Genomic DNA, 20,719 nt, shown 5'->3' with positions numbered 1-20,719 from the left:
GGCGACCTCTTTGCGGCAGCCCCGGCCATATCCCTCCCCTTTCCTTCGGCGTCGCCCTTTTCCTTTGTGGGCGGAAGTGACGCAGCACGCCGGCTGTCAGAATCGGGACGCTCTGGAAGGGGGAAGTGAGTCTGTGAGGGAAGGAGAAGGGAAAGAGGAGGCCGCCTCTGGTCTGGCGACTGGGCGGCGAGGCGGGGGCGACCCAGGTGAGGCCCGGAGGGAGAAGGCGCGGAGGAGGGAGGGGGGGCACCATCGAACAACAATAAAGATAATAATAATAGCCCCCTCCGCCTAAACCGGCAGCTAGGCATTATGAATGTCCTCTCAACCAGTGCATTTTATGATTAGCCTACTGTTTACGTAATTAGTCGATTTGCTTGTCATTTATGAATTTTTTTGTTATTTTTTAATCTTAATTTTACGTTACATTTTATTTTTATTTTTGTTTATTATTGGATTGTTGGTTTGCTGTTGCTCGTGTGTGCGCTGAAGTTTTGTTTGTTCTTTAAATTCTTGGGTGTTGGAACAGCCATCCAGAACACATTATAAAATGCATTTGTTTTTTTAGTTAATACCTTGCTGTCCCGCACCCCGCATAGGGACTGAAAATGGCTTGCAACTTTGTTCTCCTCTTGAACTGTAAATCTCAAACTGTGGTGATCTCTCCCCCCACCCGGGTTCACTCCGATGCAATACTGTATCTTGATTTAATTTTATTGTTGTTTTCTAATAATTCCTTGAATTTCCAAAATGCTTTTGATTTTTGAGTGCTTCTCTTGCATTACAGTATCGCTGCTGCATAGGGCAATATTATTATCTTCTTACAGTAGATTGGGGGATAAGGCTGACATAGTGGCTTGCATAAGGTCACCTGAAAGTTACACAGCAGAGGTGAGATTTGAACCAGGTAAAGCCCAGATTGTACCTCATTCTCTCAATCATTCAATTATTGTCAGTATTTACTGATAGTGTTTGTCATATTTTGGCAAAGAAACCCCCCTTTCAGATGCCAAGGAGCATTTCAGAGTTACTTGCAATAAAACGAAACCAACCATAGAAATGATTGGAATGGCAGCAATTTCTCTTTTAAAGAAAAGCAACAGCAACAATAATTTACAGAAAACTCTAAACTTAATTAAAGAAAATAGTACCAGAAACAATTCAGCATCAAAGACTTGAGTAATATGGGACAAGTTATGCACCTGGGTGTTAGGTTTGTTTATAATTAATGCAAATTGGAGGCAGATGAGGCTTAATGCCAATTTAGTTTAAAAGGCCCTTGTTATCTTCATCACATCTCTGTCCTATAGCAGGGTGGGGAGAGAGGTGGTTCCTAGAGAAAAGCCAGGTATAATGTTGAGAAGAATGAAAGCAGGATTAGAACTCATCTCTCTGCCCAAGTAGTGATTCCCTCGGTTTAGAAAGATTTAAAGGAAGAATGATATATCAACTGCTATTAACAGTTATGGCTAAATGGAGCCTCCAGGTTCAGAGGTAGTATACCTTTCAATGTTAACAGCTGGGAGGAACAGGAGAGTGTTTTAGATGAAACCTTCATGCTTAAGGACAGTCTACCTCAGTTCCAGATGCTGGGGACAAACAACAGGAATGCTGTTGCTTTGGGGCCTTACTTGTGAGCTTCCTTTTGTGTGTGTGTGGGGGGGGTCTAGTTGGCTACTGTTGAGAGGGAAAAGGATGCTAGGCTATATGGATTTTTGATCTGGTCCAGCAGGGCTCTTCCTGAAAAGCTAACAGGCTTCTCTCCCCCACTGTTACTTCATTTAATAAGCAAAATTACAATTTTAATCCCAAACTTTGCAGAAATTGAAACATGTCTTTCCTTGGCTCTTGCTGCTTTTTCCCCACTTTCACCCCCTGCCCCAAGACTTGCATTTGGGCAGCTGAACTGTTGTCTTCCCTCTGTTATAACTGACTTATCAGTTAGATTTTGTGTGTGGTTTTGTCCATTTGAAGTTTTGTATGTTCCTCCAAGGAGCTTAGGGAGATGTGAATGAGAGGGAGAGAAGAGGATTAATCTCAAGGGGAGTAATCTCTGTCTATCTTTATAGCAGCCCTGTGAGGTAGGTTAGACGATTATGGATCTGAGGCCATCTAATAACCATAGTAGCATAGTGAGGATTTATTTATGTCATTTATATTTATTATGAGCCCTATCTCTTGGATCCCGGGTCATCCCTTTAGCCTCTTCGTCATCTGGGCTCTGCATGGTCCTTTTGATGTGATTCATCCACATGTGCCAGAATGAAACATGTACCAGAATAGAACTAGCAAGCAAAGGTTGGCTTGGGTGGCCTTATGGTCTACTTAAAGTAGGTATGGGGGCCTTAAGTGCTGTACTTCACTGAAGAGAAAATGACTGACTTCCATGTAAATACCAAGTTGGAGGGATCACCCTTCTCCTTTATTTCTGGTGGCCCCATCCTGCTGAGAGAAGCTTCATACCCAGGACTTCCTGACTGAAGCTGAAGTGATGTGCTGCCTGAGGGGCCAGCTACTGGGAGTTCAAAGGCCAGACCTACCCCCTGTGGAGGACCAATTGGCTTCCTTTAGATGCCAGCATAGAAGCAAAAATGGAGTGTGGCAAGATTGGTTGCTGCAGTGACCATGGGACTTGCTTAAAGGTCTGTTTTGCGGGACTCGGGGATGTGTCTCCTGATTCTGCGCCCCCAGCTCATGGCCCCCTCGTTGCTGACTAGTGGATTGTGCCGTATGCTTTTCCAGGCCTGCTTGCTGTTTGGAAAGCGATCCAGCCAAAGCCCTACCTAAGTTTCGATCTGCTGAGCCGAGTACTCTGTTTAGAATTCTGCATGGGATTTGTTCAGGTTGCAATTAAGCTGGCAAAGGACGAAATGGCTGCAATTCTGCATCCAGGCGTTGTTGATATCCAGCTGCCTTTTGCAGAGGCTGCATGGAAAACGCTGATGAAGTCATCTTATCCTTTCTGCTCCCTTTAAAGGAAGTGGAGACCTCTTGCATGCCAGAGACATTCCTGGGTGGCTCTGTGTGAGGAGACATGTGACTTTTCTCCTAGGCCTTGGGAGTCTACCGCCTCCTTCTTTGGAAGGGCTGCCCAGTTCCCTTGCGTCACACATGCTGGTTTTTAATTGAAGAAAGGTGAGAGGTTTTTGTTTTGAAAGTGCATTGGGTGGTGGCTTCTCCTGACCAACAGTTACTCGCATTTCATAGGCCAGGAAAAGATTATTTTCTTTTCTTAGCCTGACACTCTAATCCAGGGGCGGGCAAATTGCAGCCCAGGGACCACATCTAACTGTGGGAGCTTTTCATTTGGCTCTCAAACTGTGTCGCAGCCTGGCAGCATTAACTAGCTGTCCCATTTAAAAAAAATGGTTGGAACAACTTGAGAGCCAAGGGCCATCCAGAGCCACATCTGGGTCTCTGCCTGCTTTATGAGGGCCCTGAGTTAGAAGATGGCTCTTTTTGTTTAGTCAGCACTGACCCTCAGGCTGAAGAATGTGCCTACACCTATACTTTAACTACCACACCAGACTAGCAGATTGCTGTCTGATATCTAGAACTTTCCTAACTAAAGACCTGTGTTATTTTTATTTAGATTTGCAAGCATTCCCATTTGGGAATCAGGAACAAAAGCACTACCTTCAGCCATGGGCTGCGATAAATTTTAACCGTGTTAACTAAAGCTTCTCCACTCTTTCCCAACTTTGCCTGAAAACTGAGTCCCGGATAGTGAAGGCTTGTGGAAAGTGTGCAGGTTTGGGTCCTTGTGTCTATATTGGGGGAGAGTTCATAAATTGCAAGGGAGTGAGGGAAGAGAGGTGCTTTTAGGTGTCCAGATGCGGCTTGAAACTTCTCCATCGTCTTTTGCTAATGCCTGGTCTATTTTTGGTGCAGCCGAATGAAGTGACAGAGAGCTGAGGTGGTAGAATAAACTCTCCAACTTCAGGCTGCAAGTTAGTCCCTGTAAGAGGGGGGAAAACTAGTACAGAATGCAAAAGGCTAGCAACTTTCTAATATGCTAATTTTACTTGAAGGCCATGAAAGCTTGCTTGGTGGTCTTGGGCCAGTCTCTCTCAACCTCACTTGTCTCACAGGGTTGTGATGAGGATAAAAATAGAGGAGAGAACAATATGAGCAGCTTTGGTTGGCCTTTGGGGGAAAGGCCCCTCACACCCTGATGAAGAGTTCTGGAGAACTTGATAGCTTGCGCAGTGTGTTGCATTCTTTCTTTTGGTCTGGATAAAAGGTATTGCATGGCTGTTGTTTTCAGATACTGCCCATATGAATCACAGCTGGAAAGGACCAATTTCCTAGCCCTTGCCTAAGGGCAGCATGCTTTTAGCTGCTGCAGCCATGTGCAGTACATGTTTGTAGGAGGCTCCTACCACTCCCTGCTCCTCCTTGGCTCTTTGTTTATTCTGACGATCTCATAGGGTTGTCTCTGCAGTCCTCTGGCTATCAGGGTGTGGTACGTTTGAGTTATCCAGCCCTTTTCTAATCTCTCTTTTATGGAGACACTTTGGCAGAATTGTGCAAAAATGCTTTGTGCCTGCTTTGCGCTATCAAGAGGAGAGCTTCCACTTCCTCTTTAAGGTTCTGGTCATAGGTTACTGGCCACAGCAATGCCCTGCGTGTACTGTACTCATTGCTGTCTCTGCTGCATGTTGTTATTACTAACAACTGCGTAATCCGTCTTAAGTCTCCAGTGAGAAAGGAGGAACATAAATAAGATTTGTAAAAGTTCCCTCCTGTACTTTTATTCTGCACATTCTGTGAAATAGTAGAAGTGTGTTTGTGTGTATGATTGGCGGCTTCCTGACTGCCTCAGGCAAAGTGTTGCTAACTCTGTGCTGGGAAGTTCCTAGCAATTTTGGAGTGGTTCCTGAGGAGGGACTTCAGTATCTATGATACACCATAGAGTTTATCCTCCTTTTCTCAGTGAACTGTAGTAGAGATCAGTTTTTGTAGCATAGTGGTTAAGTTGCTGGGTTGCAGATCGGCACTCTGCTGGTTCAAATCCCACTACCACCATGAGCTCAAGAGGTGGTCTTGGGTAAGCCACTCCTCTCAGCCCCAGCTCCCAAGCTGTGTTATAGGAATAATAACAACGCTGACTTTGTTCATTGTTCTGAGTGGGGCACTAATCTGTCTAGAAGAGCGGTATATAAGCACAGTTATTTAATTAATTCTGGGAAAACTCCAGTCTTCTGGAGGCTGGTAACCTTATTGGGGCAGGCCATTCCACATGGTGGGAGACTGCCTTATACCAAATCAGCCTGGCTTATCTTTTGGGCAGTGGCTGTCCAGGTCTTGGTTAAAGAGAGGTCTTTCTGAACTTTCTTAATCTTACATGAAGGCAGTTTTATCTTGCCTTTCTTTGAAGACTCAAAGTGATACACAATCTGTATGCTGTTGAGCATAGCAACTAACCAAAGGAGCGGGGGGGGGGGGTTTCCACCAACCAGGAGACGGAAAAGGAGGGGAAACCCTTGGAACCCAAAAATAACACTACAAGGTGTATATAAACATGAATTCTAATATCAACAATGTAGTACACAAATAAACAACTGAATAAGTCCACAGTGAATAATCATAAATACAGTCCATTCAATTCTCAATCGGAGTATCCATACGAAAGATCTGTCCGTAATTCCTACAATGGTACCAATGTCAATTTCAAAGGTAGATTTCAATAGCACAATGGCTGAAGTGGCTATAAAGCAGAGAGGAAACATTCCATCACTCTCACTGTTGACGCATATTTCTCCAAAGCACAATGGCTCAAGCGGCTGGGAATCACCAGGAGGTTGGCAACGAGCCCGCCAGCTTCTTAGCTCGTTTTGGTAGTTCTTCTTCACAGCCAGTGATTACACTCAGCCAATATATACAATCACCATATCCATATTCATAATATACAACGGACTGCACGTCCTGCCATTTCCAGTGTTTGTATCAACTTGCAGTCTTTCGACCAGAAATACCAGGGTTTTAGCCTAAGACTTCATGCATGCAAAATTGGGGTTCTGCTACTCAGTTGTAAGGTCATTCCAGATCCTGCCTGTTGCTTTCTGGCCCCATTGGGAAGCGTATAAGAATTCTGAACTAGAATCTCTGTGCTTAAATGACTTAAGAGGAAAGAGCTCTGAGGCTGTTCTCCTGTTATCGGTTTCTGGTTCTAAAGAAGGGTGATCTTTCTGCTTGCTTAAGGAGATGGTTCTGGAGTGGAAAGGGTTACATTTGAGCTCTGTGCAAATGTTTCCCCCCAGGCTCTTTCCCTGCTGCTTATGGCGTGTCACTGCTGGGTGCCTGAATCCGCCAAGTTTCTTGCCGGGCAACCCAGTTTTGAATCAGCACTCTGCCATTGATGCACACTGGGTGACCCTGGGCCAGTTGCACCCTCTCAGCCTGACCTATCTCAGGGTCGTAGTGAGGATAAAATGGAGGAGAATGACGTAAGCTACTTCACGTCCTCACCTGGAGAGAGAGGCGGGGTATATATGAAATCAATAACTAATTTCCAGATTAGATAACAGTTCTCCAGGAGGAAATGGCTACTTGGGAGAGTGGAGCCTATGGCATCGTGTTCCTACCCTCCCCAGGCTGTGCCCCAGATCACCAGATTTCCCAAGCTAGAGTTGGCAACCTTATCATTGCTGCCAGGTGCTCTGAAGCTAGGATATATAAATGGCTCCAGGCGAGAGTCAGTCATAGAGCTCTGGAAGAGGGCGCAGCCTGAACTTCAGGTGCAAAGTTGGCAGCTCTATCAGTAAGGGGTGGTCTTGTTCAGTGCTGGTCAGGTCTGCATTGGGATTGGGATGTTAAAGCACTTTTGACTGACTCAGCAGCGTTATGCCTGCTGTGCTGAAACCATGGCAGCTTACACGAGACAGGCTGAAATTGCCAGTTTGAAAGCTAGTGGGGTGAAGGGTGTCTGTCTTCAGCCAGGGTACCCTGTAGGTAAGCTTTCTTCCAATCTTGTTGCATTAGGAGAACGGCCTACCTTGCAAGGCTGCTGTAATGATTACAGGAGTGGTGCTTAAACTCATGGAATACAGAGCCCAGTTTATAAACTGTGTTACTGTTCCTAGAGTGTTTGGATGCTGCTTTGATAAAGAAGGGAGCATGGAAAAATTACAATGAAGTTGTTCTCCTGACTATACAACATTATGAGATCAAGTCTCAGCCTTGCTGAGCTGTGGGAGGGTGGCTATCCCCCTCTTCCCATCAAACTTCTGAAAGTTGAGAGCAGTGAATTTAAACTTAATTTTACTTCATTTATTTACTCTCCTTTCTCTCCAGTGGAGAGACCCAAAGTGGCTAACATGAGTCCATTTTATCACAACAACCCTGTGAGGTAGGTTAGTTGAGAGTGTGTGACTGGCCCCTAGAGGTCATCGAGCAAGCTTCTGTAGCAGAGCATGGATTCAAACCTGAATCTCTCAGATCCTAATCTGACACTCTAACTGCTACAGCATGTTGGCTAAATAAAGAATTGATGCTGTCCTCAAGTACTAAGACCTTCCGGGGCAGGACTCAGATTGCCTAAACATCTTCCAAATTGATATTTTGTAGGATTTTAAATCTAGATTTCTGCTGTCATTCCATGTTTTCAGTTCTAGTGCTAGAGCTGCTAATTAGCCCAGCGCATGTATCCTCTCTGCCAAATTCTTGTGTCGTTTTACCTGTCAGGCAATGGGAAATCCGTAGTAGTCCTGATACTGGGTTATGTAACCAGTACTTTATATATCGAAACTGTCCTTGCCTGTTTTCTTTTACAAAGTTGACAGGATGGGGATAAAGCCTGGGGGCTTCTCGTAATCAGAACGGGAATATCGCTGTTCCTGTTGTTCAGTTTTCTCTCCTTTGTGTAGGAGCTCATCTAAATGTCTCAAAAACCTCCCTGCAATCCAAAACGCAGCTTTGACTCTTTCCCTCTCCGCAGGAGGAGGAAGATGAGCCTCAAGTCCGAACGCCGAGGCATCCACGTCGATCAGTCGGAGCTGCTCTGCAAGAAAGGATGCGGTTACTATGGCAACCCCGGGTGGCAAGGCTTCTGCTCCAAGTGCTGGAGAGAAGAGTACCAAAAGGCCAGGCAGAAGCAGATTCAGGAGGACTGGGAGCTTGCCGAGCGGTAAGGAGAGGGCTTCGTTAGAGTGCAGTTTATGGGTATCTCTGTCTATGTAGCTGGTTGCTCTTATACCCTGCGAGAGCGCTTGGAGAGAAGTATCCACTGCCTAGAAAGAACCTGTTGACTACAGATGTTCTTGCAGAAGCATCTCAAATTGTGCTTCAGGCGGCATGGCTTGGCGTGACCCCTCAAAGTAAAACCTCCGCTTCCATGGAAGTACAGGGGCATTGGTAGGAAATCTAGAGAATAACAATGCCATTTGATTCAAAGTGGATTACATAGTGTGAGATTAGTACTGTCAGTATCAAGGACATTTCAGTAGACAGTGCCATAAAGTAGATAAGTGCAAGCTTGGCCCCAGTCTAAGGAAAGCAGGCCCCTTGGTAACTAATACAACCTATGCTTTTCACTCTAGCCAGAAAACATACATAAGCATGTAACATTGCCTTATATTAAATCAAATAACTGAGTGGCGAGGGGTTGTGGCTTGGTAGCAGAACTCCTTGCCTTGCATTCAGAAGGTCCCATGATTACTGCTCAGCATTTCCAGTTAAAGGATCTCAGGTTGCAGATACTGGGAACGTCTTTCTTCGAGAGCCTGGAGAGCTGCTGCCAATCTGAGGAGTCCATATTGAGCTAGATGTAAGGCAGTTGCCTATAGACGTAGGTCCCTGGAGTCCTGTAGTATCTCCTTTGACTGCCGGTTGCTCTAAGGTCTCGGGCATGAGTCTTTCTCACTTCTTCTATCAAGTTCACCTGAACTGGGGAAGCCACTGTTGAAAGGTGGCCATTCCACATGTTGTATGTATATTTATTGCCACCAGTGGTTCCGTAGCAGTCGGTATAGCCCAGACTAGCCTGCCCACCGAAGCTAAGCAGGGTTGGCCATGGTTAGCACTTGAAAAGGAGACCTCCAAGGAAGACCTGGATTGCTATACAGAGGAAGGTAATGGCAAGCCACTTCTGCTCATCTCTTGCTTTGAAAGCCCTTCGAGGGGGTCGCCATAAATTGGCTGCAACTTGAAGGTACTTACTTATTATTTCCGCTTCCATATGCAGAATGGTAAGTGGCAGTACTGCAGCCCAAGCTCTGCTCACGACCTGAGTTCAATCCTGGCAGAAGCCAGGTTCAGGTAGCCGGCTCAAGGTTGACTCAGCCTTCCATCTTTCCGAGGTCGGTAAAATGAGTACCCAGTTTCCTGGGGTCAAAGTGTAGACGTCTGGGGAAGGCAGTGGGAAACCATCCTGTAAAAAGTCTGCCAAGGAGACATCGTGATGCGACGTCCCCCCATGAGTCAGTAATGACTTGGTACTTGCACAGGGGTACTTGCACCTTTACCTTTTTATTTAGCTTACTTTCAGACACTGCCCTTCTTTGATCTATGCTGCAGAGACTGATTGATAGAATAGATCCCACTTGTGAACATGTGGTTTTTACCAAGATGCCCTCATTTTGTTTGGGATGCTGTGGATTCTTCTATGGGAGAGGGTGGTGGGTGAGTCTTGGATCTGTCTCTTGAGTAGCTGATCATTTCTAGTGGGTTGGAGGATAGAGAAGCTGGAACAATCAGCTAAGCATCTAGTTGCTCCTACTTCTCTATGTATTTGCTTGCAGTTTCCTTGGCAGGGCAGGGAGGTGGTCTTCTGGGTTAGATGTAGCTGCTTAGTCATGGGATGAACGCAATAAGTGGCCACTGACAAACTTGGCCATGCTGTTTGCTGGAATTAAACAGAGGACCCCGTTTCTCTCCTTGGGAGCCAGGCTCCAACGTGAAGAAGAGGAAGCCTACGCCAGCACTCAGCACCCTCAAGGGGCTCAGTCGCTCACGTTCTCCAAGTTCGAGGAGAAGAAAACCAACGAGAAGTCACGGAAAGTGACAACGGTGAAGAAATTCTTCGGGGCTTCTTCCCGGGCAGGATCCAAGAAAGGTATCTATGAACATTTCCTCTTAAGATTGTCGCTGTTATCATTTGTATCACAGTGTTCAAAGCGGTTCATATACTTTATCACAGTAATTATTATAACAGCCCTGTAAAATAGTCTGGTTTTACCATCTTAATATTGTTGGGTGAGAGGGGCCGAAGCAATGGCTTGCTTAACTCTATCAAGTGGGTTCATTGTGGAGGTTAGATTTGAACTGGTGACCCCCCCCCCAAATTGCAGCTCGTTCTCTTTGCTCAGGAGTGGGCAACTTATTACAGCCTGAGCAGTGGGGAACTTTGAATGAGACATGCATCCACCTCAAGCTGATTAGCATCAGGCAACAGGAAAAAATGGCTAAAACAACGAGGAATGAGTGCCAGGAAGAGCAGCAGAGTGAGGTTGAGTGCCCGCCTGGCTCTGGAAACAGGAACAGTCAACATTTGACTCTGAGCTCTCAGTCAGCCTTTTGTAGTTTATATACTAACCTTCTCTGGTCTGAATTCTTCCTTTCTTCCTCATATTTTCAGTTATGTTTGAAGAACACTACTTAAGAATTAGAGGACAGAAAAGTAGAGTAAGAAAGAAAAAAAAGACTCTGAGCGCCCAAAAGCTGGCAGAGACTCAAATGTGGCCCTTGGGCCAAACAGGGTCCTTACCCCTGTCTTGGCCAGCAGCTCACGAATCGACCATAGTTTTCTAGAAGGTGCCAATTTGTTTGATCGTCCTTTGGATTTTTAGGCAGCTGTTGAGGCCCTTTTAGGATCTGAGTCAATGAAGTATTAATTTTAAACTTGGTTTTTTGGGAGCCGGGTAGCCTTCTTTCTAAAAAGCCCTAACCGCTGTTCATCGTGCTTGTCATAAGCTAAGTGGTAGAGCATCTGCTTGGCGTGCAGAAGGGTCTCGGGTACAATCCCCAGAATCTCCAGTTTGGAAAAGAAAAAAAAAGACTAATAGATTATATGAAAGACCTTGACTTGAAACAATGGAGAAGCAGCTGCCAGACAGAATAGACAATGCTTACCTTGAGAGACCAATGGTCTGACTCGGTATATAAGGCAGTTTCATGTGTATCACCTCTTCTTCCTTTCTTCTGGAAATCAGCATGATGTGGTTAGAAAGTCAGATTAGGATCTGGGAGATCCAGGTTCAAATTCCTACTTGGCCATGGAAGCATGAGCCAAACACACAGTCTAATTTACCTAACTGGTTCGCCAGGAGAAGGAGAGAAGGTTTTAAGCAACTTTGGGTTTCCATTGGAGAAAAAAAGGGATATAATGAAGAAAAATGAAGTGGATAAATAAAGATCCTGAGATGATCCGTATGTATAATAGAACTGCAGATTGAAAGGCTCTTACACGCTCAGCCCACTAGGAAAATCCTTTGCAGCCGTCTTTACGAGCATTTTGCCATAAAGTTGCAAGGATTTCATAATGTTCAACTAAGCAAAACCAGCTCGGGACCCACCCTCTTCCCACTGCCCAGAATCAAACATATGGAATGCTAAACAGGATATTCACTAAGCAGAAATCTTCTTCAGAGGTCCTCTTTTTTGAAGTCTCACCTTCAAAGGCTAAGGTGGGGTGGGAGAACTACTCAAAACAGGACATTTTATCTTGAGTTTCTGGAGTCCTTTGCTAAGTCAAGTCCCAGCCCCGTGACTACAGCAGGAGTGATCAAATCTTGACTACACCCAGAATCAATTAAGGCTCGAACCCTGATATGAGTCCCTTGTTGCGGGTGCACTAGGGTGAAAGGGAGGAAGAATAAAGTTCCCTTTGGTCTTACCATAGGAGGCCGTTTCCCACTGGCTGTTTGGTCTCACCATCTTTGCCGTTTCCTGCTGGCTCTTCTCTCTCGCTACTGGGTGTTCGCATGGCATCTGCTCTTTTGAGTTTAGGTACCCAGTGAAGACCCTCTCTTTCTCTAGGCTTGGGTGAATTTTTGGTGATCTTCATTTTTGCTCCCGTGACTTCAACTAACCCACTCACATCTCAATTTTAGGGCAGCTATTTGGTTTCTCCTGCAGGAACTCAACACCGTGGGTTTTGCAATTTAAGTGACACTGCTTCTACTTTATTTTTATTTTTTATACTAATGCCATCAGCAGACTGAGAATTTTGTTTAGAATGTGAGGCACGGCCGCATTAAAAATTCAGCAAGGCCGCAACCGGGAGATGCGATTAGGCAGTCTGCTCGGAGCCCACTCTCCCAGAGAGGCCTTGCTGCAGGTTCCTGCGAACAGAAGTGAGCCGTCTTTCAGTGTCTGGAACGGGGCCTTTGCAATGGGGGCGGCCCAGTTGTGGTCATGAATATTCCTAGCTGACACAGCTGTCTCAAAGCAGAGAATTGTGGATGAGCCAAGAAGAGCTGCTTCTCCTGACAGAGTCCCCATTCAGCGTGCTTCCATTCTTGATCTCTAGATTTTTGGAATTAAAAAAAAATCATTAAAAAAAACACGATACCATCTTACCTCTTCGCCGGAATTGCTTAAAAGTGGGGAAAGCCGCCATAATTAAACATTTAAGGAAAAATAAAGTTCAAAAGAAGCACTTCTCTTGCTAGTGGCAACTGCTAAACATCCTCAAACAGCAGCCATGCAGCAAACCTAAAACGCCTGAGTGAATTTTAAAGCTCAGGTTCTTGCCCCATGGTGAGGGCCATGCAAGGATAACTTCTGGCTTTCTCTGAGGATGAGACCCCACCCCCACCCCCAATCAACCTCATTCTCTGTTCATACTTAAACAACCTTCACTGGGGCTTCTTCTGTTGCTTTTCTTTCTAAAACAAGCAGGAGTTCATAATCCACTGCCTGATGTTGCACCTACATGAGCATTTAAATGCCCACTGGACTGGATAAGCCCCATAATCACTCACGGGGTGTGCTGAGCCCCTTCCCACTGGGCTCCTCCAGCACCTTCTATCTACTGCCTGTGCTGGTTTGCTGATTCTGCCATTCCTGTGTTCTTGGTGCATATGCAATCTCGCAGCAGTCTGAAACTGGCTGCATGTTTTGCAGGAGGTGACATTTCAGTGTGTATGTATTGACATGTTGTCAAATGCGCTCCCTTCTCTGCCGAGCAGCCACCTTCCAGTCTTGGCTGTAACTATTGCCTGTTGCTCAAAGTGCCTTTTCACAGCCGTGACCTGGAACTGTAAGATCCACTTTCTCCTTTCTCTCCCTTGCCCATTTTCTTGTTGTGTCACCCTTGGGTGTCCTGCTTGCTGTTTTGTTCCAGCCCCTCAGGAGACCAGTCTTAAGCCCGGACAGCTTGGGAAGGAGTACAGCGCTGATAACCTTCTCAGGGACTTGAAGGAGATTTTTACTCCGCCCTGGGAGTTCCCTTCCCCTACCGAAGGTAACACCACATAGCAGAGGCCAGCCAGGTCTGCTTGTTTGTAGTAGCTTTTCTGGCATGATTAGGCTTTGCAGAATCCATGCTAGGGTTGTGCCAGGAGTTAGTGAATGAATGAGATGATCGAGCAAGAGGCAAGCTTAAATGGAGGAGCCAAAACCTAGGTCATTTCCTTTTAAGAAAAGACTCTTTAATGACATTATTTCACAGGGGATTTGGAATACAAAATTAATATCTTTCTGTAAGAATGCACCTTTATTAATCCCAGTTCTGGAAGGGTTTTTTTTATGATGAGCAAGACTAAAAATAAACAAAACTTGGAATGGTTCTTCTAAATGTAAACATTTTCTTTAGGCTTATCGAAGGGCAGGTCTTGTTAGGAGTTGTCTTAATGAAGCTATTAAAGAAGTTACGTAAGCCTGAAACCATGTAAATTTGGAATGAATACCCATGTGACTTTCATTCTTTTCAATAAAGCACGATATAAGTTTTTTGTATTGTCCCCACTTCACTCCCAGCCAACTAGTAGTTAAGGAAAAATAACGTAAGCGAATGTTTGAACTTGGAAACAAAGTTTGGCTGTTGTGTCCTGTGCTGCGCTTTTGCACTTGGGTAATCCAAATCCTAAAGCAAGAAAAGCTGGATTTTTTGGCCTTTGGTATAAATAATGCAGACTGCTCACTTTTCGTGGTCTCCTTTGTTTGCCGAGTGCTAGATCTGATGGTTTTGGGTACTTGCTTTCAAGTGTAATTTCCCAAACAGAATGGCTAGAAACATTTTTTTTAAATGGAAGTTGAATCTGTCTGCACTCCCCCAAGCTTTTCTGTGGCATCTCGGGGCCCACATACACAGCCCTGAGATTGACTTTCTGCCTGATGCACTTTCCAAATATTGAGATTTGCTTAAAGAAGGGGGGGTGATTCCCCCCTCCCCCCGCCTTCTATTCTTGCCCTTCAGTGGTTCTGCAGGATCAAGAAGCAAAAAAAGGATACTTTTGTGCTGGGTTGTGATAGTACGTTTTGCAGAAATCCATATTTCTGGGGTTGTCCTGAGCAATTTGTTTCCTTTAGCAGGGCAAATGCCAGCCTTTTGCTGGTTTTGTTTTGTCCAAACCTTTTCTTCTCCAAATGCTATCATAAATTTTTCTGATTGACTGCCTGGTGTCTTTACTAATGACTTTGCCGGATTGTTTTGTCAGGTTGCAGCCTGTGATCTTGAGAGAAAGGTGGAATATGTAAATAAGGTGTTCTCCGTGGCCTTGCTAAGTCGGACTTTGGTAGGTCCAGCTAGCCTAGCAACCTGTTTCCAGCAGATGCTGGTTACATGCTCTAAGGGGGAGCCCAAAAGGGGGCCACAGAAGCGATGGCTTCCTTTTGGTTTGTCCTTGGCACCTGTGGTATACTGCCTCTCTCTGTGGAGGTTCCATTACTAATTGATGTGGCTGATAAAGGCCTAACAAGGGCCCTGCTGGATCAGAGCGAAGGCCTACTTAGTTCAACAACCTGTTTCTTCCAGCTGGTGCCTCTGGAAGCAAATGAGCGGGGCTTGAAGGCAACAGACCTTCCTTGTCCCTTGGGATTGGGATTTGAGCACGGAATCTTCACTTTTGAGTTATTCTAGCTGCTACGTATTCTTCTGGAGATTGTCTCTCTGGATATGCAACGTTCGGTGTTTTTGTTGTTGCAAATGTTCTGTTCAAACACTCGCTTACAAGGTTTGTGACTAAATCACACACAACCCCTCCAAAAGTAAAAAAAGACAGGAATATGTATTTTGCATTGTTTATTTACAGAGTTAATTATTTAACAATCTTAGCTGAGTCTTTAGGCACTGTCAAAACGGAAAGATTTGGACCCAAAAATACACACTTCCAATAGCTGTAGAAAACCCCAAATTTCTGCCACATCACTTGCTAGATGAAGAATTGGCACAACCGTAGCACAAATGGTCATATTCCCATATGGAATAACCTAAAAATATATAGATGTGCCAGTTTTATATAGGCTTGTGTTTTTGTGAGAACCTCCTGTGTGTGTGTGTGTGTGTGTGTGTGTGTGTGTGTGTGTCTTGTGCTGTTGAGATCTTTCTTCTTCTGGCTCCCAGCCTCTTCAAGTGGGGCCCTCTTTTTGGTAAGTAGCTCCGTAGCCATTGGAGGCTTGTTAAAGAACATAGAGCTTCCCCAACAAGTCAAATCCACTAAGTGCAGAAACTGCTCGACCAGAGTGTGCAATGTGTTTTGTGTTTTGCTGTGCTTTTTGGGACCCCACCTGGCAAGAACTTTATAAAAAGGGCATTTTAATTGTTGCGTTCCCTCTGTGTGTGTTCAACCCCCCCACCTCTGTGTTCATTGCGTTTTGTGTGCCTTGTGGTGTTGAGAATCCTGCCTTCTCGTGACTTCCTAATCACTTACTCTTCCCTATCAAAACATCCCAAGAGTCTCAGAGTAGGGCTCTGGGACTGCATGAGCAACCCACAAGGCCTTGGTTGAGCTGGCAGTATATTAAGGGTGTCACTGAAACAGTACAAGTTGGCTTGTCTTCCCCTCCCCATTGTTTTGATCCTTAGTCAGCCAGGTTATCTGTTTCACCTTGGGCCCCGCTTCACCAGCATTCCTCCCTTTGTGCAAGTGCAGGAAGTAACCTTGCACATGTCTCTTGGGTTGTGTGAATGTCTTGGGTCAGCTACGGACCATGTTGTCATGACTGCAGTTGCCTCCATTGCTTTCCTCGGGAACCCTATGCCATTAGAAACCACGTAGCCTTAAAAAAACCTAAGGAGAGCCCTGCTGGGTCAGATCCGACACGGAGGGCCGTCTTTTTTCTCGCCCGTGAACGGTTAGGTTCCCCAAAGTGAAGACCACAAGCAAGGCATGTAGACAGCAGCCCTTCTGTTCTTTGTCCCTACCCTACCTGCTGGTCTTCACCAATAAACTGTTCTTAAACCTGCAGGTTCCATTCTCTTCCCATGGATTTAGCCACCCCCTCTTTTTGTTGCTGAAATGGAGAAAAAATATACAAAAAGAACTCATATAACATGGAAATAGTCTATATCACTGGAAGCAAGCAGATAAACCTTGTTACATATTTTCTCATTCCAAAAACATAATAATATCCAGTATTTATTATTACACCTCTGCATTCTCTGGTAACTTGTTAATTTTCCCAATACAGCAGTAACACCAGATTTTTTTAAAGAACAGCGATACTCCACAGGTCACGTGGGGTCACATCCATATTTATCATCAACCAAAAGAGCTTCCATCCCTGACATGAAGCCTGCACCCCAGGGAGGCTCGCAGCTTACCTGCACTTAACCGGTGGCTGTATCTAGGCGAGAACCACTTCCCAGCCACAAGTCCCACCCGGATACACTCTTTCCTGAAACATGGGGCAATTGTGGATCAGTGCTCAGAAGAGCCAAAGAGGGCATGTCAAAGAGCCACACGTGGCTCCCGAGCCACTGAGTATCAGTGTTAAATCATTTATCAAAGAGGGTTCCAATTTCTTCCCATTTTGCTGCTATGAGTGACCATTTTAGAGCTAGTGACTAAACTCCAAACTAGTTCCATATCAGAGATGTCCGCACAATGTAACCTTTCAAATGCCCTACGAAAATTTTCTATCCAATCCTAAAGCCAGTGCCCTTGCAGCCACCTTTCTGATGCCGTACCATTTTTTTGCTCTGACAGGGCATCACGTGCCAGGCATGGTTTTATTTCTTTTTTCCTGGCCAGCTCTTCTCTCAAGGGTGTTTTAGAAGAGTCAGGTGCGTGTCGTACTGGGCCCCTACCTGTACAGCTGCTCTCTGGATTGTGACCAATGTTATCTTGCTGCAACAGGCCAAATGTGGTGGAGGAGAGTGCCCTCAAGCCATAGCTGACTTATGGAGACCTCTGATGGCGAGAGGCTCTGATGGAGACCTCTGATGGCAAGAGGCTAACAGAGGTGGTTTGCCACTGCCTGCCTCTGCAACCCTGGCCTTTGTTGGAGGTCTCCCATTCAATTACCAAGCAAGGCCGACCCTGCTTAGCTTCTGAGATCTGATGAGATCCGGCTCTCCTGGGCTATCCAGGTCAGGGTACAGGCCAAATGTAGCTCAGTGGAATTTCACGTTGTAAGATATAGAGGGGGAAGTAACAGCCTCTCCTTTTATATCAGCTTTGTGGTGGAATGGTATAGAAAGCGGTTGGGCACAGATATGTTCTGTGCAAGACTGCATGTCTGACCCCAAGACTGTAGACCTCTGAGCTCATCTGGCCTGCCAAACAGGGAGGGAGTAAGCTCAGAAGGGAAGCATCTTTTCCTCATGGGCATGAAATACCTGGCTTGGTGAAAAGCCGCTGCATGCTCTGTAGATGTCTAACTAGCTCCAGAAGAGTGCTCGATGTGAAGTGGCAGCGTATCATAGACGGAAGCAAAAGGCCCAGCCCCAGACCCTTCTTTGTAAGGGTCAAGCCTCGTCCCAGAGGGTGGGTGTTGGTGCTGCAGCTTTGGCATTGGCAGTGAGCCTGTTGGGACAGGAATTCTTGCGCAGAGGGGCTGAGGTTTCTGGAGCATCACCTTGCAGTTGCTCTGCAGCCCGCCTGAGCTGCTAGCACTGACAAGGAGCTGAGGCCAAGTGGGCTTCCTTGTACAGCTCAAAGCAAGCAGGGAGGAGCTGTCCAAATGCGGCTGGCAGGCCTTGGCTGGTGCGACCGCACCTGCAGTGGGTGAGTTTAGACTGCAGACATAGCCGCTTGCCTTTTTTTGGTGCTGGCATGTGCTAAAATATTTAACCCCCCATGAGTTAGGCATTTATTTTTTAAAAGTCTGCCCTAAGGCCTCGCAAACTGGCTAATGGGCGTTTGAATACCAGTAACAAATAATATAAATTCAGTAACCAAGTCCAAACCATGGCAACAAATAAAAGCACCCTAGTCCTTGAAGTGTAAGGAGAGTTTTTTCATGGAAGTCTCTGTGCCTTTAGGCAACACCCAGATTCAACTGGAACAAATGGATTTATCTTCTGAAAACGAAGCATTGCTGAAGAGTTGGAGCAAACCTATGGCTGCATAGCAAAAAATTAACGCTTGCTGTTGTTTGATTTCCATGGACATCAGCAGTGTAGATCAACAGAGAATTTCGTGAATGGGATTTTTGGCTTTTAAACATAGCCGGCCAAGCAGTGCCCCAGTGCTGCTGCTTCAACTTCGCGCCCCCCCCCCCCCGCAGTGGTTGGCAGTGTACCCCTCCGCTCCAGCACAGATGAGACCCTGAAATAGGTCGCCAGGTTTGAAAATGACATGGTGCCTTCAACGTCCTGTGCTCTTGTCACCTTGCCTCGGCCCTTGTCAAGCAGCTTTTGCTGTACCTGGATGTCGTCTTTGTGAGATGCCCGTTTGAGACCGTTCTCCTGTTTTGTGTTTTCTTTCTCTCTCTCTGTCCCATCGCTGCTTCCGCTTCATCCTGCTCCATTTTACATCTTCTTCTCGCATTTCATCCTTCGTTCTGAACAGTGCTGGCTGGCAAGTTGAGAGGTGGGTAACTTGGCGCTGCTTGACTAGAATTAGCAAACCTTTTAAGGTTGGGGAGGTGAGGCTGTGCTTATATTTCATGCTGGATGTCAACTGGCCTGTCCATCGTCAGGCCATGGATCAAAAGGGCCTTTCCCCCCTGTTCATCCGGCTGTTGCTGCCGGGGATGCACCATGGCTCAGTGGCAGAGCACCTGCTTTGCATGCAAAAGGTCGCCGGTTCAGTCTCGGGCAGCTCCTGCTAAATGAGCTCAGGTAAAGGAGGCTTGTGAAGGGTTCTCCTAGCTGAAGGAAGGGAACAGCAGGAAATACAAAGCAAAGGCAACCTTTGTGTACACTGTCTCCATTCTCCCCTGCCCACTGAGGTCATTCACAGGGAGGATTGGGGATAGGCCTGCAAGCTTCTCTGTGGGTACATTTGAGCTCACCCCATTTCCAAATGAGAGACTTGGGCAGCTTTCCACACATGTTGCATAATGCATCTTCAGTGTGCTTTCAATGCACTTTAGCAATCATTTGCAACTGAAACAGGAAAAGCCCATTGCAAGTGATGGCTAAAGTGCATTATCCAACGTCTGTGGAAGAAGTCTTGAACAGCCCTTAATCTTAAAGGTAAAACCGGTTGGAATACCCTGCTCATAATGTGGCCAATAAAAACTGCAGCATTCCAAATCTTGGAAAACAACAGGCTTTCTGGTAAAACGCACAGGCTGGGGATGGCCAGTCTTCTCTTGTGGGGATGCTTATTTATTCCCCAGCTTTCTCCCCAGTGGGTGCCCAAAGTGGCTTACATTATTCTCCTCTCCTCCATTTCGTTTTCACAACAGCCTGACCTGAGAGACAGGTTAGGCTGAGAGCGACTGGCCCAAGGTCACCCAGTGAGCTTCCGTGGAAGACGGGATTTGAATCCGAGTGTCTCAGATCCGTGTCCAACACTGCGCCACAGTCTCTCCCCTTTCTGCAAACAATGTCTGCAGGTAGTTCCCATACATACTGATCTTATAGGAACTGCAGCCTGAATGGTTGGGAGGAATAAAGGGGGCGGTGAGCTAAGGAGCTTGGTGTCAAGGTGGCAGGTTTACCCTAAGGCAGGCCACAGGCTCAGTGGTTGTGCTCCAGAAAAATCTGCTTCCTCCTCCTTTTTGGGGGGCCTGATGAAGAGCTCTGTGGAACTCAAAAGCTTGCTTGCTGTTATCAGTTATTGAGTTGGTCCTAATAAAGGGAATTACAGGGATTGCGTTCTGGGCTTTGGGGCTTTTTCTTTTGGACCAACGTGGCTGTAAAGCAGTAGCCTGTCAAATAATTTCTGGGGTTGGAGGTTAGCTTCACATTTTCTGCAACATCCTTCAAACTGGCTTGTGTTTGAGGGCTGTTGATCCAGGAGTCTAGTGGTGGTCCCAGTTGGATGTTTTAGTCCCAACCCTTTGAACATGAGCTGGAAGACTACGCATGCATCCTACTGTTGCCCCATCTGCCAAGCAGAAAGGGGAGGAAACAAATGCAGGCTGAGCACTTGGAACAGTGATGTATGTGGGGATCAGATAGGCCTGCAGCCTCTTTACACTGCAGATGTGCACTGACCTACAGAGGGGCTGTGGCTTAGTAGTAGAACATCTGCTTGGCATGCAGAAGGTCCCAGGTTCAATTCCCAGCATCTCCAGTTGAAAGGACCAGACAGTAGGAGATGTGAAAGACCTCTGTCCAGGACCCTGGAGAGATGCTGCCAGTCAGAGTAGACAACACTGTCCTTGATGGATTGACGGTCAGCTTCATGTGTGCATATCTGGAAGAGCAAATGCGCGAGAT

At 46.1% G+C, this 20,719-nt stretch overlaps 1 protein-coding gene across 2 annotated transcripts in view; it reads left to right on the top strand.

Annotated features, from left to right (window-relative positions):
- Positions 1–110: 110 nt before the first annotated feature.
- The window catches only part of RABGEF1 (RAB guanine nucleotide exchange factor 1), a 30,650-nt gene continuing 10,041 nt past the window's right edge, over positions 111–20,719 (top strand). Inside the window, exons 1-4 of one of the 2 annotated variants that reach the window (XM_055001382.1) lie at positions 111–206; positions 7,940–8,128; positions 9,888–10,054; positions 18,897–18,917. In XM_055001382.1, coding sequence (XP_054857357.1) covers positions 7,950–8,128; positions 9,888–10,054; positions 18,897–18,917 — 367 coding nt within the window. In that variant the 5' untranslated portion in view covers positions 111–206; positions 7,940–7,949. The remainder of the gene's footprint in view (positions 207–7,939; positions 8,129–9,887; positions 10,055–18,896; positions 18,918–20,719) is intronic. The other variant, XM_055001383.1, reaches the window with a different exon arrangement.

Source organism: Eublepharis macularius, chromosome 17, assembly GCF_028583425.1.
Source record: "Eublepharis macularius isolate TG4126 chromosome 17, MPM_Emac_v1.0, whole genome shotgun sequence".
NCBI lineage: Eukaryota > Metazoa > Chordata > Lepidosauria > Squamata > Eublepharidae > Eublepharis > Eublepharis macularius.
Note: the sequence above shows the minus strand (reverse complement) of the source record. Positions and strands in the feature narration are given on the sequence as shown.